The following is a 22,998-nucleotide window of genomic DNA, read 5'->3' on the forward strand; positions in this document are numbered from 1 at the left end:
CTACAGACGTTAAAGAGAGTGTACGAGGCGCAGCCTCAGTGAAGGTATCCAAAAGAGTGAATGATGTCAAAGAGAGGAAAAGAGAGAGTGTGGGAGATGGCGCCGTTTTAATGGGCCCAGGCTGTCACATAAAGCGAAAATGCAAATTGGCAAAATCGGATCTAGATGGCCATGTGGGTTCCTGACTAGTGTTCTGATGATCCTATTGGCTGATATAGTTAGGGCTCAGGAGATGAAACATGGTCTGGCCAACCCGGTTGGACTTACACTGGACACGTCCATGGTTGGCGTTGGTACCTGAACCGTCCCTACGTTTGTTTGTCCCACATCGTGTGTTTGTTCATTTCTTTTCGACTTGTTCAGCGGTTGGAGCGTTGTGGAGAGAGGCCTAGATCGAATCACATTTCAGCACCCACAAGAGTTTTCACGAACTCTCCGACTTATTCGGAATAGTGCGGGATTACGCATGTCCTACGCAAACACCCCCCCTTTGTCGAACGGCCCCTGAATATCACTTTCTTGTTCCTATCTCAATGTTCCAATATCTCACTATATCTACAGTACTCTCTACTGTCTACTGTCTACTGTCTAATGCCTACTACAAATGATCTCTCTACTAGCCAGGCCAAGCCCGGCTCTAAGAGAGCTTATTCATTAGGGTGAACCGGTTAGGAAGGAGGGAAGATCATCCCTGTGGATAGGGAAATTGGCAAAGTCATCAATCCCCCCAATAGTCGTTCGAACTATGTTCTCTAGTCAGGTACCGATGCAGGAACACCGGAACTTTCCTAATTTTTTGAGACCCGCCACGTCGGCCAGGCCTCCCATGTTCTTTAGGCACCTTCCAGAAGAAAACTCTGCCAGAAGTTACATTCTTGGGTGGCGATGTTAATCTCACATGCAGATTGTATTATTGATAGCCCTCGCGAGACATCGATGTGGCGGTACTTCCCGCCAAGCCATGCCCCACTCCGAGTTCAAAGTGAACGTGGTATGGATAATGAAAGTACAAGTATATATGAATAAAAGGCTTCATGGCCTAGACTGTGGCGCCGTATGCAACGCCGTTAGGTAAATTGCTCCTTCGAGAGGATGTGTTCGGAGCTCGCCCATCGAGACTTCCATTCGAGCATGCGCCATTTCTTTCGCTTACAATGTCCTTGCTGTGTGTCTCCAGCGCCTTAAAAACATAACCGAACACTTGGCGGTCGACGTCGGAGGCCCACAAAAAGTCTAGATGCTCGTAGTTCGGGATCGCTTTGGCGGTCGTGGCATGTGGCAGACCCTGTAACATGACGTTGATATCGACCAGACTGTCACTGTCACCGTACAACAACACAATGGGCGTCTTAATGTTGCGGGTTGGGTACTTGACCGGCTTGTAGAAGCGTTCGCTGGCAACGACACTAAAGGGGGCATACACTTCATCATCGTAGAACTGGAAGTTCTTGTTGCGGATGATTTGGAACCAATGGACGACGGACTTGGTGCTGGTGAAGGAATACAGGTGCATGTAGGCTGCTAGCTTCTGCGTGCGCTTGATGTTTCGACACTTCCAGTTGAAGAGAGCCGAAAGAGCGGTGTCGATGATGCGTACGTAGATTGGTGGATAGAGTATTGTTTGCCACATGGTCGTCGATGATAGGATGCTGCGTCGACCGAACAACAGGAAGAGAAAGTTGGGAGAGGCTTTCATCAGTGAATCCACGATGCGATTACGCAGGCCAGAAGGCGCCATGGCGGGTGCCAGCGCGACGAACACGTCGATCTTCTCATTAAGCAATGGGTGGATAGCGAGGGTAGCGAATGCCTGAGCTGTCCCCTGTGAGAACCCAATGTACGATAACGATGGCTGGTGGGTCACTTCGAGAATGTACTCGATGCTGTTGGGAATATCCGAGAATGCGAACTGATCAATAGAAAAGTCCCAAAACTCGTTCGATCCTGGTGAAACCCGAGTCGATTTCTTCGAGTACTTGTTTCCACGATTATTCCCTAGCCATACATCGTATCCTCGTTCCACCAACTGGAAGGGGAGACATCGCTGCTCGTCTGTCAAGGCCACCCACACCTCGCTGGACATGAGCAGTCCATGGTGGAGGTACACGACCTTCTTCTTGACTCCACCAGGGCCTTGGTTGACGCGAGTATGCTCTTCTCCCTTACGATATGCTAGGCGATGCAACCCAAGGAGATAGCCGTCGTTCGTTTGCACAATGTGATCCTCTGCTTGATATCCGAAGAGTGCGCATATCTCCGTGAAATCCGATGCATCCGCAACTGAAAGAGCAAAAGTCTCCTCTTTTGTGCGCTTATGTCGGGTTTCAGTTGGAATCAAGACATTGAACAGTGCCTTGGATTGATGATAGCAGAACTTGATGATTGGGCTCGCTGGTAAGGGGTAAGTGTTAGAGCCTATATCGTCACCGAGTACACATTACTCACGGAGACACCAAGTGATCAGGTGAATGATCGTCTCTAGTAAAACAAGTATCAAAGAGCCGAAGAGCGCTAGGTACTCAAACCTGGAGTCGCGAAGATCAGTCGCCAAGCTCGTTCTCGGATGGGAGAGTTCTTACCAAAAGAGTCTCCCGATGAATGGAACACGCGCCATGTTGAAGAACTATGCATACATGCAGGTCTGATTTATATTCAGAAGCAGAAGCAAAAGAAACCAAAAAAACCAAAGAAACCAAAGCGAAAGAAAGTCGCACGACGTCATTTGCTGCCAGGAACATGTGATAATGCTTATCTCATCCGGGGGTTGGGCGGCCAATCAGCGTCGAGGCAACTGACAGACCCGAATTTGCCGTGGTTCACGGCTTCACTTTGCTTGTGGTTGCGCTTTCACCCACCGTCTCAAAATGCCGAGCTCGTGCACTGATATCCGTACGTCGCACACAATCGAGTCGCACAACAGTTCTAGGGAGCATCACGCTCCTGGCTCAGCTGGACCTGCCGCCGTAACCCTTCAGTGTCATGCAACGCGAGCTGACCTCAATTTACATATCTAGGGGAGGCACTGGCCCAATGCCTCCAGGAATCGGACTGTATCATGGTCCAAAGACACACACCCCGTGAATGTCTCAGTTCTCCCCTCGCCGAGGAGTTACCCATGCGATGCCAGCAGCTGCGGAAAGGATTCAGCGAGTGCAAGTGAGTCGAGAACCCCTACCCCCGAAGGGTCTAGGCCGTCGCGGAATAAAAGAGAATTGTAGCTGATAATTGAAATCTTACTCAACATAGACGCGGTATGATCGACATGCGCAAACGGTTCCGCGGTAATCAGCCCATCTCGGTATCCAAGGAAATGGAAGGCGAAAAGTCCAGTTCCGGGGGACAATTATATGCTGGACAACCAGCTTATCAGTCGGTCAAGCCAGTCAATGGCGACGAAGTACAGATGGACCCAGAGAAGACTCGTGGCCTATAAAGGATATTTGGATTCGTTGATTACATGCTGGCATGGCCCGGAGTTCTGTTACGCTTCAAACATACATCTCTTCTTCACTTATACCCCTCTCATATTTACTGAGCCCATTTTCAACCCCACTTAGTTACATTACACTTGCGCAGTCTTCCAAAACACCCGCCAAGCGCTCAGGCATGCTCAAGAACGGCGAATGCGAAGCGGGCAGGCGGTGGGTATGGCCAGGCCCGCATACCTTCAGCGCGAAGAATTCCTGGATGTGAGGCAACAGTGCCAGATCCTGCTCGCAGATGATGTAGGAACACGGTATATCCTGCCACGGCTCATAGGTGACGGCACCCGAGAAGACAGCGCGTGAGGTGTGCATTACGGTGCCGTCCCATTTCTCCCGTTGCTCAAGGGTCAGATCTTGCCAGGCAACGTCGCCAGCGCCTTCCGCGTGAACATAGTCACCCTGCAAGCCGGTTAACATGATCTCGAGCAAGCGGGTATTCAATCATATGATGTGGATGGACCAACCTCAATCTTCATCCAGGGCAAAGGGTTGCCCCCTAGCAATTCTAACAGGCTCTGTCCCTTGCCAAGTGCAAATGCAGCCAGATAGACGACACTCATGACTCCGCCACGCTTTCCGTTGGCTGCGCGGACGGGCTTGACCAGCCCTTCCACGGCAGTGGATGCCACGACACCGCCGTAGGAGTGTCCTACAACAACGATGTCTCTCCCTTCATCTGCCAGGGCTGTCAATACGCTGTGCAGAGAGGAGACATCGTCTTCCAGTGTCTTCGAAGGAGGCTCTGCGCCGATTGAGGGGTGTGCGGGACACTCGGATGGAAAGCCGAGGGCCTCCAGCCGCGTACGCACGGCATTGAAGACGATGGGATGCATCCAAGCACCGAGCGAGAAGACGAAAGTTGGTTTACTCATTTTTGATTTGGGATATGACTCAACAGCTTCCGGGGAGGGGGGTTTGCTCCGTATACACAAGAGAAACTATGCAGTCCGCACCGGCAGACTGGCGAGACTTAACACTAAAATGTGCTTTGGTCCTGGCCGCTAGACCACCACCGAAGTCGTATACTGCAAATCATGCCTTGTTCGGTAGAACCCCGGCATGCCAATATTATTTCATCCCGTGGAGGAGACACTAGACGGCCCCCTGTGGATCTCCAGACCAACAGTAGTCCTCAACAGAAGTATCGATCAATCAAAGTTGGACTCATCCTCTCTATCTAGGGCATTGGATTATTTTAGCTGTTTTTCATGTCCTATCAGATCACTGTTCCCCCAAGCAAGCGGGATAACCCCTCAAAAGTATCCGTACTGTGGTACAAGTAGCGCTTCAGAACCGTAGCTCTGGGTGCCCTAGCTGCATTCTTCCTAGGGCCGAAGACTAGTTCCTCATGCTAAGAAGCGAGGCCTCGTTTAGAGTGGCTGCTGGGATGGTAAGGATCTTGTTGAGGTCAAAGCTTTTGGTCCAAGCCATATGCTAGCATTATCATCGAAGGTCTATTGTCGGGCGTACGAAGACTACGTCTGAGGATTATGCGAAAGATGGCTTGCGTATTAATGCTATTTGTCCGCGGTACACTGCTACACTGTTGACGATGGATGTACAGTACCTATAATTCGGGAGAGTGCGGAGAAGACTATTGCCGTTAATGTTCCTATGAGACGGCTGGCTCTTGCACAGGGGTTGCTGGTGGCGTTGTTTTTCTGTCTGGCGGTCGTAGTTCTTTTGTTACGGGTCCTTCGCTCTTTGTTGATGGAGGTTATACACAGCTAGAGCAGCCAGGGTTCATAAGTAGTGGCAATTCAATCTTTCTAGAACTAGAGATTACTTGAGTCACGACTAGAAAGTCCCTATTACGTTTGACCCGGGACTTGTGTTCTCCGTCTACACATTTCCTACCGCCGTTTATCTAGTTGCCAGATGGTTACGCTCGAGTGTATTCATATGATTGAAATGATCTATGAAACCAAATCGAACACTGGGGAAATCAAATTCATACAAGTAAATTCAACATCATGAACAAACAGTATAGTATAATGCATACAGATCTACTGCGTCTTCTTAAGCTTGTCGGCCACAGGGGCAGAATAAAGCCAAACAACAACGAAAGCCAAAAATCCACCAATAACCGACCAAAGACCGGCAATCCAAACCCAACCGCCACTAATGGCCCAGCTGCGCGGGTACTCATCGTGAGCAAAGTGGCGGACAGTGACCTCGTGCTTCTCCTCGATGTTGGTGAAGAAAGGACGCTTGTAGTTGACGCGGAAAGAGAAGATACCGTGCTGATCGGGGGTCACAAACTTGGTGCTGAACACGGTGCCGGTTTCGGTTCGGCTGGTCGGCTGGAGGGTCAGGCGGTGGAAAGGCGAGAGCATGGTGAACTCGAGCTGGAGCTCATCTTCGCCGGGAACCTCGAAGGGAACCCACTTGTCGAAGACGTACTCGGAGACTTCAATGTTGTAGACCTATAGGGGGATTTCTGGTTAGCTTTAAATATAGGATTGGATACTGATTTCACGTACAGTCTCGTTCTTAATACGGTAGATAGAGGGATTCAACTCCGCACCCTCAGTGGCGAGGTGGTGCTCGACCTTGTCAACCTTGAGGACACCAGTCTCCTTGAAAGCCCAGCCGGTCAGCTGCTTAGCGAACTCACGGTTCACCGTGGAGGTCTTCTCGCCGCGGGGGGTCTTGACGGAAGCCGAGAACCACTTGTCCTCAAGTGATTCCACCGAGCCGAGAACGGTGAAACGGGCCGAGTTGCGAGCCTGCATAGCCGAGACAATGTTCAGCTGCGAGCCGGTGGCCAGAATATCCTCGGCCGCGGGCATCTCCTCCTTGGGGTTGTAGCTGTAAGCGGTAGCCGGGGCCTTTAGAACGGGAACAACAAGGGTGCTGTGGGACCCCAAAGTCTGAGGAGCAACCCGAGGAAGGGCCAGAACACCTTCGCCATCGAAGAATGCCTTCACGTCGGGACGGAGAGGTCCAGGGCGCGGGAGCACAAGAACGTCATGCTTCTCGGCGGACGAGAGGGTATCATAGTTGAAGTGGTCGACAACAACCGCCGAGCGATCGTCCGCGAGGTGAATGTCGAGCTCGAGGAGGAGGGAGCTGACAGCGCTGGAGGTGGAGGACTTGCCGGAGAGAGCGAGGAGGATGTTGCCATCCTTGTTCATGAAGTCGAGGATGTGCTTGGGGGTCAAAGAGGGGCCGAGGCCTGTAGAGTTGAGTCAATTGACAAGGATTCAAACCAACGAGATTGATATTGCCCACCTTTAGACTTAGGAGGAAGAATGAGGAGGTGGTCATAAGCTCTTTCGCCATGCTTGAAGAGGGAAAGCTGTTCACTTTTGGGGGATTCGATCGAAACATCGTAGCCACGAGCTGAGATTTGAAAGTCAGCAGGGTACTACAGGTAGAGCCATCCAAAATACCTTCTAGGTCTGCCCACAGCGTGGAGTACAGGCTCTTCTGCTCTGTGTCTTCCAGAACCGCCAACAGACGACTGCCGGAGCTACTCAGCGCATTTACCGCAGCCAAGAAGCAGCAAATAAGCAACGCAAGGCACCACCGCATCTTGAATAATTTCCGCACAGCGGAGCGGAAGGATCAAAAAGAAAGCGAAAAGGAAGGTGATGAAGTATGAGTATAGCCAGAAAGGGCGACGTGTTACTGGGCGAATGCCAAGACCCAAGAGCGCTGGGTCCGCATCTCCGAACTTCGACCTCACTTCTTCCCCACGGCTTCAATTTTGCTCCTCGCTTTCACCACTGCCACATCACAACAACCCGGTGGAACCGCGCATTTATCTATTCGAATCCTTCTGATCTGTAGGATTCGATCCATCAGGCATTGACCTCCGACTTCAATCGACTGAAAATCCCCGATCGGTCGTCGACGTCCGGCCTCTTCCTGCAGCCATGTCTACCCCTCAGTTCTGGTCGACTCCCATCCGCTACATCCGCTGGGCCTCCTACGAGAAGCCCGCCATTCTCTACTCCCTGATCATCGGTTCCATGGGCCCCGTCGCGCTCTTCGGTATCCCCCCGATTCGCCGCGCCCTCGGTGACGTCGACCCCGAGCCTGTTCCCCTGACATATCCCAGTATGAACCATCCCCCCCCTTCAGCTTGGTGTATCGGCATTGGAAACATATATGGGACTTTGAAACTAACCAGCATCTTCGATATGCAGTTCCCCAGGGTAAGCGGGTGATCCCCCAGGGCTACGATGACGAATAAATAATATCCGAGCCATGGAAATATTAAGCTATCGGAAAATTTTAAGAATCATCGTGTCTTGTGCTTGGGAGAAATAAACCCAACGGATGGCAGGAGATGGATTTGACTGTTTCGTTGGTCAAGGTGGAATGATGAACAAGGCCCAACATGAGCATGGGCAATCGGAAAGACTTGTTTTGAGCCGCCTCTCTTGTCATCGGAAATGCTTTGATACCAATATTTGTTGCGCGTATTTTGGATGTCGAGCCTGCGGCGCAGTGTATGTACTATTTTTTGTGCAATTATAAAACCGACATCATGTCGTTTTTCATTTTCGAGTATATGATCTAAAGTCCTCTGGCTGAAGAATCGGTGGTCGGAAAGGTAGTATTTTTAATTGAGTATGGGGTACAGGCTTTGAAGTTGTGGAAAGCTCGCCCTTTGATCGAGGGAAATGATGCTCGCCACCTGCAGTAGTGCATTCGCTTACGCACGATTGAATGATACACGCACAAAGTGAATGTCAGGAATGTGAACTCAATTTGGAAAAGAACGATCAGTGGTTAAGTAACGATATTTGGATATAAATCAAGAAGAATCATGACACAAGCAGATTCATTAAGGCCATGGAGCAGATCCACGATCTTGCAAAAGCAAAACATCAACCACAAGAAGACGGATCAACGCCGTAAATGCTCATATCTACATGTAGCTCACCAGCCTTAGTTTATCGAAGAACAGCGCTCTCTTCGCAAACCAAATCAAAGGCATGAGAAACAAAAGGAGAATATGGAAAAGCCCCATCCTCCAAAGGGACAGACAAAACATGTTGCTAAGAAGACAAATCCTGTACACCGTTACACCAACAACAAAGCCGCTTTATTGTGGGGGTGAGTATTCCCGGAATCCACGAGACCAGAGAGAGAGAAAGAAAACAAAACGCTCAAGCCCAAGCCACCTTTTCGCGAACTCAATCAAGACACATCACTACTACTCCTGGCTGGCAGTTGCACAAAAGCACGGAGAGAAAGGGAAAAAAGGAGACAAAGTTCCACGGGAAGTCCAAGCTGCTACCAGAGAGCAATTGGGTTCAGTTCCAGTGGAAGTCCGCGGTAAAAGAAGTGGGATTCACATCCAATGGAAAGTGGAAATCCCGAAGTGGGCCGTTTGTGGGATATGAGATATCTCGGCCTGGTTTGGAGATCCTGAAATGGAGAAATATTGGGGTTTGAGAGGGTGGCCGAGAAGAAGAAGCATGGAGATCGTCCAGGATTTTTTTTGTTGTCGTGGACATTAACATTATCCTCAGGATTATTTTGAGGATATTCCAGGGAGGAAGTATCAAGTGGGGCCACGTTGTGAATGGAAGGAGAGAGAAGAAATCATGAATGCAGGAAAACCAATTTGGGGGCGAACATTTCTGTCTACCGCCGACGATGTGTGTTGTCTCTGGTTGCTTGTGGCCTGCGCTCATATTCTGGAGTGTATCTGGGCTCCATTCCTATCCGGGGGTCCGGGGCAGTAGTGGTAGGATAAGCCATCCCGGAAGTTACGGGAGAATAGTCCTGCTCGGCATCATATCCTGGCCCCGGGTATCGGGGAGCATTGCTTCGGCCATTGTCGTATCCATAGCCCGTGGGAGCGTAGGTGTACGACTGGGGGTGCATGTCCGCCGCCGTCACGACGGGCTGACTGGAGCCAGAGTAGGAAACCTGGGGTGGGGGGTACGGGGCTGTACCGGATGCGTATGGCGAGTGAGTGGATGTGTATGCAGGAGGAGGGTTGGTGTAGGGGGCATTCTGGGATCCACTGTAGGGACTCTGGGAATAAGGATCCATGTATGGCTGCTGCGCAGGAGCGGCAGTAAATGGTGTGGGGGATGGGCCCTGTTGTTGGCGAACCTCATGGACAGCCGAAGCAGCATAGTTCGCTGGTGAGGTGCTAGGGGGGTCTTGAATGTAACTACCTCTGGGATAGCCTAGGTCAGCCCGGCGTGAGACATCCGCCTCCCAGCGGGCGGAGTCAGCCTTCAGGTCAGTTATCATCTCCTGTATCCAAGGTGTGGTTAGAATCCCATCATCAGATGTCCGGCTAGTTGTCGTTTGTCCATGTCGACTTACAGATGTGAGGTTCCGATAAGCACGGATGAAGAATCCCGGGCGGCCCTATAGATGGTCAGTATATAGCCCCCAAGTCATAAAGAATAGGAAACGTACACCATGGTTGCCGGGTCTCACGAGTGCATCATTTCCAAGGTAGCGACAGATATCTGCTTGAATGACTTCTCGGCTGATTCCGTCGCCGGGGATGAAATATTCATTCTGACGCTCCGGGCGCGATTCATAGCGGCCTGTCATAATGTCCGATGGAAATGTCCGGTTTAAATTTAAAGTCCTCGGATCCAAAGCGGCCAGGAAGAAAGAGGAAATCCGAAGTGGTAGGTCTGAAGATCCAGGAGAAGTTGATGGTGGTGAGTCCGTTTTATTGTAGGATGTACAGTTTCTATGAGGGCGACGAGTAGGTTCCAAAGTCGATAATCACGACCTGAATGGTTTTTTTTCTCGATTCCAGGGCAAATAGACAACGAGATATGATCCTTGGGAAGTGGCCAGAAAAGAAAATTTGATCCTGGTCGGCAATAGCAAGTCCTTGGAGAAGTCCGGTAAATCCTGAGGGGTAAAGTCCACGCTGATTGTCCACTGGGGCAATTATCCTGGGAAGATCGAAGTCCTAAAGGGTTGGCGAGTGAAGTGTGAAGAACGAAGAGGTGACAGAGGCGCAATTAGGAGAAAGAGAAACACGGGGGGTGGTTGACGTTCCTCTAGGCTGTCTCTGTTCGGATGAACCAGGTGCCAAGTGAAAGGGTAGAGTAGTCTAGCAAGAGAGTCCAGGAGATTGAAGAGAAGAGAAGAGGAAAGAGGAAGAGAAAGAAGATGAAAGGAAGAAGAGGGGGGAACTAAAGTGGGCTACAGGCGAAGGGCGGTTGGGCCGTCTTGGGCTGGTGCCACGACTCCCCACTGAGATCAAAAGCATGCACGGTCGAATGTGGATTAGAGCATGTACGACCCTGTCTGTAGCCGCCTTATGCCAAAGAAAACCCAGGGCTTACGAAGTACATGTTACTTCCCTTTTCAATGTACAAGCTACATAAGTACTAGTACAGGGCTTACCTAGGGTTTGGAAAACAAGGCCGATCCCCCATATATTGATCAGCTTGGATTGCCCTTTAGTCTGTGCCCCTGGTTAATATAAAAAGTCTACATCTCCACCATGTAGTGGACCTTTGGTGAGAAAAGAGAGCTGATAATGAGATCATAAGAAGAGTCAGATGGTCAAGTGTGGCCAAAGGGGGGGGGCACATAGTAAGCCTTGTGATTGCTCACTGTAAAGACGATGACAGCAAGTGCAAAACGGGAGGAACAACCAGTGGCAAGTTTGCAGATTGCCACCTGGAAAGCTGATGTCCACCAGATGGGCGTTGGGCACGAATGCGTGGCTTTGGGCACCTGAGGGTTGCCTGTCCACTCAGAGATCGGCTGTGTCAGCAGGATCGCACAGATCGGAGATCATCCTGGCTTTCTTTTTTCATGTTCGAGACCGAAAACCCTGCAGACTGGCTTTCGCTGGGTTCTCGGGGTCCTCAGGGGGGAAATAAGCAGTGATTTAGCGCTGGAGACGCTCGCAGGGCTCAAGTTGCAGACTTTTATGCCTTAGTGTACTTGTCGACTTGGACATCTGATTATAGAAAATAAGAGATCAAATTAAACAAAATAAACAAGCCATCTACCCTCATAGAGCATCACAATGTCCTGCGATGTCAACACAAGAAACGCGAACCTGAGGAACCGTAGCACGTGCACACGCTAAGCCTCTTTTAGAATTCCACCTCGGAGCTCTCTCTTCAACTACAATGGCCGATAGCGAGCCATGACGCACTCGTGATGTCCGAACCCACATCCGAATCTTTGAAGACCTCTCGTTTCACCTACCGACACTTACAAGGACTGCGACACGGATCCACGGCGACGCCCCTGCGCGTGATTGCGCATATCGACCTCGATGCCTTCTATGCGCAATGTGAGATGGTGCGCCTGGGGACACCGCGCGAGACACCCCTGGCAGTACGACAGTGGGACTCTTTGATCGCCATCAACTATGCGGCACGGCCCTTCGGAATCACTCGGTTGATCAATGTCGCTGAAGCCCGGAAACTCTGTCCAGACCTCGTCCTACAACATGTCGCAACATTTCGTGAAGGAGAGGGAGGACGATGGGCGTATCGGGATGACTCTTTCAAGAATATTCAAACGGACAAAGTGTCGCTGGACCCGTACCGCGCACAATCCCGGAAAATCCTCCAGACGATGAAAGACACCCTGGCTACCTGGAGTACAAATGATGCGGAAGGTGAAACTTCGCGTCAGACACAAGGGGTTTCGGCTGGCTTGGAGAAAGCTAGCATAGATGAGGTCTTCATTGATTTATCTCCCGTGGTCTTCAAGGTGCTCGTTGAGAGATACTCAGAGCTTCGGACGGGTGTCCAAGATGAGAACCGGGATACGCAGCTTCCCATGCCTCCAACTACAGCCTTGCAATGGGATACCGATTGCTTGATTGACCTGAATGACAGTGAAACGGAAGAGGATGACCCAGATTGGGACGATATCGTTATGTTGATAGGGTCTGAAATTGTGAGGTCGGTTCGGAACGCGGTCTGGGAGAAGCTCAGCTACACCTGTTCCGCGGGACTTGGCCGGAACAAAATGATTGCAAAGCTGGGAAGTGCTTGCAACAAGCCTAACCTGCAGACTATCGTACGAAACAGGGCTGTGCAGAACTTCCTGGGCAGTTACAAGTTCACTCAGATCAGGATGCTCGGTGGTAAACTAGGTGAACAAATTACGGAGGTGTTCGGGACGGAGAAAGTGAGCGATCTGCTCAATGTGTCACTTGAGCAACTCCGTGCCAAGCTAGATGACCATACGGCATCTTGGCTCTACGGCATTATCCGCGGAGATGACCGCAGCGAGGTCAACCCTCGAACCCAGATCAAGTCTATGCTATCAGCGAAGTCTTTCCGGCCGAGTATCAGGTCAGTTGACCAAGCCGAGAAGTGGCTTCGCATTTTCGCCGCTGATATCTACGGCCGGCTGGTTGAGGACGGCGTGCTTGAAAACAGACGCCGCCCCAGGGTTATTACTCTGCATCACCGAACCTCTCAGCCCCAACCCCATTCCAAACAGACTCCAATCCCACCATCGAGTACTATTGATGAGAACCTGCTTTTCGACCTGGCGAATAATCTGCTCCGTCAAGTTGTGGCTGAGGGACAGGCATGGCCATGCTCCAACCTGTCATTGAGTGTCGGGAGCTTCCAAGAGGGCGTGACTAATAACCGGGCTATTGAAAGCTTCCTACTTCGCGGTGATCAAGCGAAGGCTTTGAGTCATGCTTCAAGACCCCGAGATGCCGACACCCCTCCTACTGAGCAACCGACTGAGAAACGGCGGAAGCTTGACGACGAGATGATAAAGCAATTCTTCGGAAAACCATCCTCTCCGGAAAACACCGGTGCAAGTGGACCAGAAATCCCGCAACCACCTCTCGAAGCGGAAACAGAAGTAGCAGAGATTCCCCGTTACACATGTCCACGGTGCTCCAGGTCGATTCTCGAGTATGAAAGAGAAGAACATGAAGATTGGCATTTCGCCAAAGACCTCGCAAGCCAGGATCGCGAGGACGCCAGAGCTTTACAGCCGCCCCCGCCGCCCACAACGAGCAGCATACGAGGCTCCTTCAGCCGTGGAAAGGGCGGCCGGGGTGGAGGTGGTCGTGGAAAACCCGAGAAGGGGCAGATGCGACTGGCGTTCCAGTAGAAGCAATCTCGGAGATCACATTTCAGAATCTTTGTTTGCTCATGTACTTTTATGACTTGTTTCCATATTGCATGTTTTAGCTACGATATACCCAATCTATTAACGAGACTACGCAGCCTGACTACCCTTTCTTACCACTCAATCCTGAACCGAGAGACCAAATTTGCGTTGTTATGTGAATTTATGTATCAACTATTAATATACAGGCTGATTGCATTGATTAAAAGACCCTCAGTTTCAATCCACAATTTGAGATCCAATTTCGTTTCCATTATCCCGATTTTCGTGTTTCTTTATGTCTATGGCGAATGAGCGAGTATAGGAATGTGCACCACAGTGAGTTCTTCACGCTATCTAGTTTCGGTACCCCAAGGAGTCAAATGTGAATAACCCCCACTTGCTGTCCGATACAGGCAATGTAGGAAACATCAAGAATGTAGCCATCGACTGTTTTTGATTCGAACGTCATAGTAGGTATTGTGTTGCGAATTGCGAACGACTTCATCTAGGTTTAAGTAGAAGCCTCAGAGGAGACAGTAGGGCGAGGCTCCACGTCAACAGGGACCGGCTCCCTAGGCGTAGGGAATGTACTGCTCCATGAGATTGAAGTCGAAGTTGGAACCGAAGCATCGGAAGTATCAGGGTCCTCAGCAGGTAGGGCGCGCGCAGTGCCAAAGAAAGCAATTGCCAGTAAGCCAAGAAGACGCATTGTGAGAAAAGATTTGAGAGACGTGTTTCTTCGATGGATATGGACTATGGTATTGGAGTTTTATGAAGACCCCAACTGGCCCCGGGAATGTCGAGCATCCTTATAAACACAGGCACCGCCCCTCAGGTGCCCCGGGTTCCAAACAAGTGGAGAAATATGATCTCAGGTTCACACAACCAAAGGGCCTTAACAGGGATAGATTGCCTCTGTCGATCGCTCATATGGGGGCGCTCCGCATCGACTGTGGAGCTACTGTACGGCGTCCACCCGTCCTCATCATACCAGTAGCTTGCATTCGACAAATAGCCCTACCAATTAATTAGCACAATCACGGCACATATGCATGTCTATATATTTCTGTAGCTGCCCTTGGAAAATGTAGGTATTTTGGGATTGTTAGGCCCTGCAAAGATAAAAACCCTGCGATCGGCGCTCTCAATCCCCAAATATAGCACGCCACGCAGGGGTCAGTTTCAGGTCCTCATTTGAACCATTCTTGCTTTTGTCTGACTGCAGGCTGGATAAAAAGGCTCAATTTCCTGCACGTAGGACAATGCATCTTATTTTGGTAGCTGGAGCCATGTATATAATGCTGTGACAGACCAGATCCTTCGCCTTGCTGGTATCCAGCCTTACAATGAGTAAGGAATCGCGCACTTGATGTGGATGGGATTTTGTAAAACACTGCCTAAACAATGCTTCTGACTAAAGAATAAGAGCCACTCGTTCAGATGTATTTTCTAAACTTGACCTACCCTGCGAGTAGATTTATTACGCTCTTCGAGCTTTCCGAAAGTGAAATGGAGTTGCCTATAGTGCTATTAATAGAATACTAGGAAGTCTCCATAAGGATATACCGTTTCGCTTATTCTTTCGTCCTACTTTAGCCTCTCTTTTTTCACCTCTTTTTTGCCTATTTTCAAGTGCCTCGGGTTAATCATATAAATTATATAAAGGTGGGGGTATGAATGTACCTCGCAAAGGTTACTAGATGGAGATTCTCTATATTACTAGTTCAACTGAGCTCCGAAACTGCAAAGTTATTTGTTCTTTATTTCTTATTTCTTGCGTCGTTCCTTCTATATTATACCACTCCTGCTTAGGGTAGGCCCAAGAAGCTTACAGCACTACTTATAAGAAACTACCAACCTGATCGAAGCATAAGGTAGTATCCAAACATCATTCATTCATTAAACCCTGTACATATCCTTTAAAAGGGAAAGATGAAGCATAGCCATATGAAAAAAAAGCGCAGAGCAAGGAAGGATAATTCTGTTACCCAGTGTAGGTGCCGTCGCCTACAGCATTGAGAAAATTAGGCTCGGTTTTTCATTTGACTTTTAGATTGGTGGACTTATTGTAGTGGTTTGTATCAGATTGAAGACTGTAGAACTAGCATTGGGGACTAAATATCTTGTATTTTGGCTCTGTTGGTCGTCGAGCCAATAATCGCGCATTGTGCTAAATGGGTACTTATGATTCTCCAGCAGTCTCTGGCTTGGATGCAAGTTTACAAATATTGGCCAGCGACAAATTCTTGGGTTATAGCGTACACCAAGCATGATATTGGACGAAGAAAGAGGTCTTGGTCCAATATCGCCTGAACAACTGGCTTTGAATTCTGTAGCTACGTGTTAGCCGATAATCTTATATACTACTAGGCCGTCGCCAAGACCTTTGCTACGGATGTTATACCGATAACCTAGGATCATATTTTAGTATAACCGTCAAACGCTCGTCAGGACCAGCGTTGATTCTTTTTCTGCAATACCACCCATCATCATACCCACAGGCCTGTTGCGGAGTCTCACGGGATCAGCACTCGACGCACCTATGTGTTGGACCCCGAGAAGATAGGATACAGCTGGCCTCCATTTCTCAGCAACGGATATGCACTGTGAATCAAAAGCCATGGAGCGAGTGAACTAGCCAATGAACTACGAAACACGAGGGCAGTCTGCGAGTTAGTGGATTGCTGCCAGAGTACTACAGGGATTCTGTGGCCTCTCCTCAATTCGCAAAAGTTTCTGCCCATTAGTGGTTCTTCCTGTTCGGCTGTTCGGCGCAGCCCCATAGTACCTTGCCATCGAACAGGTGATGGGTTCCTAGCTTTAAGAGTCCAATGCACCACGGCCAGTGGAGTCCAGATCACCAAAAAAAAGAGATAGAGATGGTCCAAATCAAGACATACCTCGCTTCACCAGACATTAGTGTGATTACTGGCATGCCAATTCCTTTATTGAGGACCAGGGACTTCTTGTCTCGAATCACCTAGTAACATTGCTTTTATACAGTGCTTCAAACACCAAGCTATTGACTCAAGCCACTTGCTTTCCGCTATGTGAATTTATGTGAACTTGAGATGGATTGAATTCTGTCAAAAAGTTATTAAACGTACAAGCAGTCAAAGTACAATATAAGTTAGCGGTCAATGAGACAATGTGGGAAGGTCCTAGGCAGCCATGAAACCGGAGATCCACACTGTCTCACCACGGGCCTCGAATGGACCCTGAAGCCGAGTCGCATCTGATAAGATTACGGGTTTACCAACCGTGGCACAGGGCATCGGCTAAACCTTGAGCCCTACTTGACAGTCCTGCCAATGTCAGAGGCAGGTATGTCGAGAATTTTCAACTGAAACAAAATATAAGGCTAAAAGGTATGTGGCTTGTCTCTTCGGGACTGGGCAAGGTATTTCTCGGAACAATGCGCGCCATGGGAAAGAATTAGTCAAGCTAGAGTCAATTTCGGTTACAACGAAGCCCGGTGGAACCACCAGGCGTGGACAAGGCCATAATCCGGCCAAGCCTTCTAAAAGGGCTTGTCTTCGCACTTCAACAAATGTAAAACGCTTGGTCAATTTGCAGACATCCCTTGTCAACCCACAGGGCATACGACATTCCTCGCATCATGGCTATCGTCAAACCCGCATTTACGGAAGAACTCACTCAGGACCCAACGCCTCCGAGTCCACAGCAAGACAAAGTGTCAGAAGATGAAGATCAGCAAGATGGTGTTCGAGTCGCTGAAGCCGTCACTAAGACGTGGTCGAAGAAGTACCTGATTTGCGCATATGCTAGGTGAGAAAAGGCGGCTGACCTCGTTTGACCGGAGCTGGACTAAAGAGAAAATAGTATGTGGCTGGTATACTTTACCAATTACCTCAACAGCAGTTTGACTTCGAATCTGTCGGCCTATATTACAAGTGGTTTCTCGGAGCACTCGCTGCTGTCCGTCATCTCTGTCGTCACCAGCGTCATGGGTGCGGCGTGTTTGATGCCAATAGCTAAGGTCTTGAACCTGTGGGATCGGACAACTGGGTTCATCATCATGATCCTGATTGCTATAATGGGCTTGATTATGATGGCTGGTTGCCATAATATTGCGACGTATTGTGCTGCCCAAGTGAGATACTGACCTCCCTTTGAGTCTGCCTCGCCAACAAGAACTAATGTATCCACAGGCATTCTATACCGTCGGTTTTACTGGAGCAATTTTCTGTATTGATGTGATGACCTCCGATACTTCATCGCTTCGCGACCGAGGTATCGCTTTTGCGTTCACCTCTTCTCCTGGCATGATCACTGCGTTCTCAGGCTCGCCTCTGTCAAACCAGTTTCACGAAACAAACTGGCGTTGGGCCTACGGAACAATCTGCATCGTTCTCCCTGTTGTCGCGTCACCCTTGATCGTGGTATGGCAATTGGCCAAAAGAAAGGCAGCCAAGGAGGGCCGACTACACTATAAGCCCCGGAGCACGCGAACTTGGCTTGACAGTATTCGGTTCTATGTTATCGAATTCGACAGTAGGTTGACCACTTATCCGGTTTATGCTATGCAAAATCCGACGATAAGACTGACTGTCTCCTAGTTATTGGCATATTCCTCATGATCGGAGGCACGATTCTCTTCCTGACATCTTTCAACATTGCCGGCAACACACAAGGCCAGTGGAAGTCTCCTAAGATCATTGCCATGATGGTAGTTGGATTCTGTGTCTTAGTGGGCTTCGCCGTCTACGAGCGATGGTTGGCCCCGAAGCCCTTCATCCCATACCACCTCCTGACCGACCGCACTGTTATTGGAGCTTGTCTATTGGACATAACCTACCAGGTCTCCTACTACTGCTGGGCCAGCTACTTCACCTCGTACCTGCAAGTTGTGTACAACACCAGCCTCACGCAGGCCGGGTATATCAGCGCAATCTTCGATTTCATGGACCCGATTTGGTTGATTGCCTGTGGTTTCTGCATCCGCCAGACTGGTAGGTTCAAGTGGCTCCTGTGGTTTGCTGTCCCGCTATACCTTCTGGCTAGCGGACTCATGATCTACTTCCGCAGTCCGGGCCACAGCGTCGGGTATCAGTGCATGTGTCAGATATTCCTCGCCGTCGGAGGTGGTACGCTTATCCTGATCGAGCAGATTGCTGTGATGGCTGCGTCCACTCATGAAGAATACGCCGCCATGCTGGCGCTGCTGAGCACTTTTGGAAACATTGGTGGTGCCGTTGGTAGTAGTGTGTCGGGTGCTATCTGGACGAATACACTCCCTGGCAAGTTACGCGAGTACCTACCAGCTGAGTTGAAGGACCAGTGGTCTGTTATATATGAGGATTTGGAAACACAGCTGAGCTACCCGGTTGGGTCGCCTGCTCGTATCGCCATTCAAGATGCTTATGCATTCAGCCAGAGGAACATGATGATTGCTGGCACTGCTATTATGGGGCTTTCGCTTGCTTGGGTGGCAATTATGAGGAATATCAAGGTGCAAAACGATAAGGACTTGAACAAGGTCCTGTTTTAGGTTAATATCCACCAATATGGAGACTTTCTACTCGTCAAGACAAGACCAAGGGACAGCAGGTGATGGATTCAAGCAACGTGGCCATGCACTATGGTTCTAGAGAATGCTGGGATAAGCACACTGATTCTAGCACATGTATTTTCACATCTTTGTGATTAATATCAAACAGTTACTTGAACACCCTTTGCTTCTACAATTTACCTTTTAAGACATTCCATCCTAAGAGTAGGAATGCTCAGCACAGTCAATAGCCGCGTTGGGGGCATTAAGCATTGCAGCTTGGTCAATACTTTGAATCTAAAAAGTCGCAATTGACGGCATAGTAACTAGATATCATGTGCAGGTTTGGACGGGCCCTTGGGACACTGAGCGAGAGGAGCATAAATACTTGAGCCCTTAAAGCGAGCACAGCAATGTTAAGTAAATCCACCAGACTTATGATGCTTGGACAAAGAAAGCATGGATTTCGAGCCCTAAAAACAGAAGGCTCCCGAACGCAATCCGTGCCAAAGAACCATGGATCGCTTAAGGTCCACGGATAATCCCGGTACCCAAAGATTTCCGAGGTTTATAGATCCAGTAAACAAGAGATTCTACTTATGTCGCTACACGTACTGTATAATCCATTGATCCTTCAGCGTACGAGAATGACATCAGCGGGCCGATCACTTTTGTTCGTTAGCGTCACACGGCCAACGTTTACATTTCTCGACCCACGTCATTGCGTATCGTTTACAGTCTGTACTTCATTTTCTTCCTTCATTCGCTTTCGAGTTACTCCACATATAACCAAGTGGCTCGTCCACGATAAACTCTGCAATCAAAACCTGTAGGGCCCCCGTGCCCCACTACATGTAGCGACTTAGCCGCCAGCACCACCAGCCGTCGCGTTCAGTTTCTGACTTTTACTCTGAAAAGCTTCAAAAGACACTCACGTTTACCTTGAGATCTGAAGGGTTTCCGGCGACGAAAACGCACCTTCGAGTCGCCAGCGCGAGTCTGCCGACTTGGGCCAGTATCTAATGTGGTGATTCGTGATTCCCCGCACTCGCATCTCACTATGTCCCGCCGCGCACCACCCCGCGATTATTACGGCGACGAGGAAATGTACGAAATGGAACGAGAGCGTGAAAGAGACCATCGACCGCGCCGACGAAATCGCGAATATGACGATGATATCGAATATCGGCGCCGAAGGTCCGACCCACCGGTCGAGGATTTGGAGCGTTTACATCTCCGAGAGCCAGAGCGTCCTCGACGGGATTTCATGGAAGAAAGCTTTGCGCATCCGAGAGAGCGGGATGATATGATGCTCAGGCGGTCCAGGGAGGAAGCCGTCGTCTCATCGCCCGAGCGTCGAGATCACGATGAACCCTACATGCCGCCCTCGGGATCTCGGCGCCGACATCGTCCTCGGGAAATCGCTGATGAAGATCTTATTGTCGAAGAACGCGAGAGGCGTCGGGGAAGCAGGAGGCATCAACGAGAGGTAGAGGACGATCTTATCGTTGAGGAGAGAGAGCGACATGGTGATCGGAGCCATCGACCAGGACGAGAAGTCGAAGACGATCTGATTGTTGAAGAAAAAGACGTACGCCGTGAGGGGAGACATCGTCCTGACCGCGTACCCGCAGGGAACTTCATTGTCGAGGAAAGGGACCGGCGTGGGGATAGGAGGCGTCGCCCAAAGACAGAATTCGAAGAAGATGATCTTCTTGTCGAGCGGGAGAGGCGTCGAGGGGGCAGGCGTCACCCACGGGAGATTGATGAAGAAGGTCTCATAGTCGAAGAGAGAGAAAGACGCAGAGAGCGGAGGCCTCTCCCAGACCGCGAATTCGAGGAGGATATCCGCTTTGAGGAAAGGGAACGGCGCAGGCCGAGCAGGCGCCATCCAGAACGACGTTCTGAAGATGACCTTCTTTATGAGACCGAGAAGCGCAGAAGCAGGCGCCGTTCAGAGCGCAGGTCTGAGGACGATCTCATTGAGGAGAAAAAAATACATCGGTCAAACAAGAGACACCCCGAGCGCGACCTTGAAGAAGATCTGATCATTGAAGAGCAAGGAAGGCACGATGAAGAAAGGAGGCGCCGCGAGTTCGACGAAGATGAAATGGTCATTCGACGAAGAGGAAAGGAACCACCCATGCGCCGCGGATGGGACAGTGAACAAGACTTTCGACGGCGCGACAGAAGGTTTGAGGAGGAGCGAGATGAAGTCTATCTCCGCTCACGGCCTAGACCTCCACCTTCTCGTGGGGTGGAAGTGGAGGAAGTCTTGGACGAAAGACCCGCGGAGCGACCCCGGGGCGCCATGGAACGCCAAGAACGAGAATTCGAAGATGATGATGTACTCATCCGGTGGAAAGGCAAAGGCCGCCGGCCACCCCACCAAGGCGATGAGGAGGAGCTTATTTTGCGCGAACGACGAGAGCGACGGCAGAGCCCTCCAGTGGAAGAACTCGAACGTGAGCTGAGAGAACTCCGTCGAGCTGGCAGAAAGGAAGATCTAGTGGATGATGAGATGACTACACGCTCCACATTTGATTCCAAATCGCGCCCCCGAGATCTTGAAGAGGATGAGGAGCTAGATGAAGAAATTCGAATCCGAAAGACCCAGAACAAGCTCCCTTCACGCCCACCTTCACCTTCCATGGAGTCAATCCATGTTCCTCCGATTCACCAGGATGTTTTTACACACCACAGGCACATCGATCATGGTAAGCAGCTTTGTAGATAGCCAGATATGATCTCTGCTAAATGACCATAGGTTTCGAGGATGGGCATCCACCTCATGTGCCTAGTCCAGGTCTCCGGGAGAAAGGCAGCTTTGACGAAATCGATATCCGCCATCGGTGAGCACCTAGGATATCCCCATAGCTTTGACAGCCCTAACACACGTAGTAGGAAAATGCGAGGTGGCCGAATGTCCGGAGAGGATATAGCCATCAAACACCGCGATAGCGATGAGTCAATCTCTCCGACAAGCCATCCATCTGTGGACTTCCAGGATCCATGGGAGCATGGCACATCCGCCTCTCGTCGGGTCGGACTATTGGATGATGACAACGAATCGTTAGGTACCGCGAGATCGTTTAGCCGTAACAGAAAGGCTGCACCCATCATGCATGATCTGGAAGATGATATTGAAATCGAGAGCACCCCGACAGAAATACGCGCCGCTCAGGACACTGATGGTTGGTCTGTGGTCCAGGCACCCACGCGGAAAGAAGCCATCGAGATGACAGGAGCTCTAGACGTCATTGAAGTCAAACCCCGGCGCAAATCCGTGGAACAAGCAGAGTCAGGGCGAGTTGCACAGCAGATAACCGAGCCCAAGGTTGTGCGAGATGACCGATGGACTGAAATCACTAAGAAGCTAGTGGTCAGGGAAGCGATCGAAGAGATGGGGTATGAGTATGAAGAGACACGGGCCTATTACTATATATTTTCTTACCTCAAGCCGGTAAGTATCGACTGGCCCTCCAGTGCCTTGCAACTTAACTTTGTTCTGACAATTCATCTGCACAGGAGGACATAGATGAGCTTGTTGATTTGACCGATTCTATTCGCAGCGCACGCCGCAGGCGGATCACTGAGATCCATCGTGAACGTTCATCTGTGCCGCCACCCATGCCGCGCGTGCGGCCACACATGGGTCCTCCTCGTATGGGCATGCCCCCGCGTGCACGTATGATGGAGAAGCGTATGCGCGAGATGAGAGATCGGGATTGGGTGCTTGAACCCCAGTGGTGATTGGTTCCGAAGTGCAACACACAGGAAGTCGGACAGGCAGGAGGCAGGACAACCAGACAGGCAGACAGTGAAGTGGAACACAGACTGTTTACTGATCATATGGATGTAGTGAGAGTGAAGATATCTATAAAACCCTTGGCACGTGCTTCGTCTAGCACGTGCTACTTTCCAGCCCTCCATCGTGCCTTCGCT

General features: G+C 50.2%; 8 protein-coding genes across 8 annotated transcripts; 5 read left to right on the forward strand and 3 right to left on the reverse strand.

Annotated features, from left to right (window-relative positions):
• Positions 1–1,039: 1,039 nt before the first annotated feature.
• On the reverse strand, positions 1,040–2,614 carry PENARI_c002G04312 (sterol esterase; the record flags this gene model as incomplete). Its single annotated transcript, XM_022627437.1, has 3 exons — positions 1,040–2,391; positions 2,446–2,525; positions 2,580–2,614. The coding sequence occupies 3 exons, from the start codon at positions 2,612–2,614 to the stop codon at positions 1,040–1,042; spliced, it is 1,467 nt and encodes a 488-aa protein (XP_022492596.1).
• A 250-nt stretch (positions 2,615–2,864) lies between these two features.
• On the forward strand, positions 2,865–3,433 carry PENARI_c002G00581 (PET191 family protein; the record flags this gene model as incomplete). Its single annotated transcript, XM_022627181.1, has 3 exons — positions 2,865–2,889; positions 3,015–3,156; positions 3,247–3,433. The coding sequence occupies 3 exons, from the start codon at positions 2,865–2,867 to the stop codon at positions 3,431–3,433; spliced, it is 354 nt and encodes a 117-aa protein (XP_022492202.1).
• A 2,058-nt stretch (positions 3,434–5,491) lies between these two features.
• PENARI_c002G08866 (dolichyl-diphosphooligosaccharide-protein glycotransferase) lies at positions 5,492–7,022 on the reverse strand (the record flags this gene model as incomplete). Its single annotated transcript, XM_022627758.1, has 4 exons — positions 5,492–5,911; positions 5,969–6,663; positions 6,720–6,830; positions 6,881–7,022. 4 exons carry the CDS (start codon positions 7,020–7,022, stop codon positions 5,492–5,494), a joined length of 1,368 nt encoding a protein of 455 aa, XP_022492261.1.
• A 344-nt stretch (positions 7,023–7,366) lies between these two features.
• PENARI_c002G01267 (NADH:ubiquinone oxidoreductase subunit NDUFA3) lies at positions 7,367–7,686 on the forward strand (the record flags this gene model as incomplete). The annotated part of the gene is made up of 2 exons (XM_022627219.1): positions 7,367–7,550; positions 7,640–7,686. 2 exons carry the CDS (start codon positions 7,367–7,369, stop codon positions 7,684–7,686), a joined length of 231 nt encoding a protein of 76 aa, XP_022492360.1.
• A 1,403-nt stretch (positions 7,687–9,089) lies between these two features.
• Positions 9,090–10,022, reverse strand: PENARI_c002G11288 (putative transcription factor RfeG; the record flags this gene model as incomplete). The annotated part of the gene is made up of 3 exons (XM_022627907.1): positions 9,090–9,713; positions 9,786–9,830; positions 9,882–10,022. The coding sequence occupies 3 exons, from the start codon at positions 10,020–10,022 to the stop codon at positions 9,090–9,092; spliced, it is 810 nt and encodes a 269-aa protein (XP_022492433.1).
• Positions 10,023–11,606: 1,584 nt separating this feature from the next.
• PENARI_c002G06897 (DNA-directed DNA polymerase eta) lies at positions 11,607–13,541 on the forward strand (the record flags this gene model as incomplete). The annotated part of the gene is made up of 1 exon (XM_022627600.1): positions 11,607–13,541. One exon carries the CDS (start codon positions 11,607–11,609, stop codon positions 13,539–13,541), a length of 1,935 nt encoding a protein of 644 aa, XP_022492781.1.
• Positions 13,542–17,160: 3,619 nt separating this feature from the next.
• PENARI_c002G05005 (uncharacterized protein) lies at positions 17,161–19,053 on the forward strand (the record flags this gene model as incomplete). Its single annotated transcript, XM_022627486.1, has 4 exons — positions 17,161–17,330; positions 17,385–17,655; positions 17,714–18,056; positions 18,122–19,053. The coding sequence occupies 4 exons, from the start codon at positions 17,161–17,163 to the stop codon at positions 19,051–19,053; spliced, it is 1,716 nt and encodes a 571-aa protein (XP_022492400.1).
• Positions 19,054–20,113: 1,060 nt separating this feature from the next.
• Positions 20,114–22,806, forward strand: PENARI_c002G10624 (uncharacterized protein; the record flags this gene model as incomplete). Its single annotated transcript, XM_022627859.1, has 4 exons — positions 20,114–21,770; positions 21,821–21,905; positions 21,958–22,516; positions 22,582–22,806. 4 exons carry the CDS (start codon positions 20,114–20,116, stop codon positions 22,804–22,806), a joined length of 2,526 nt encoding a protein of 841 aa, XP_022492374.1.
• Between the last annotated feature and the right edge of the window lie 192 nt (positions 22,807–22,998).

The sequence above is a fragment of the Penicillium arizonense genome, assembly GCF_001773325.1.
Source record: "Penicillium arizonense strain CBS 141311 chromosome Unknown PENARI_contig002, whole genome shotgun sequence".
NCBI lineage: Eukaryota > Fungi > Ascomycota > Eurotiomycetes > Eurotiales > Aspergillaceae > Penicillium > Penicillium arizonense.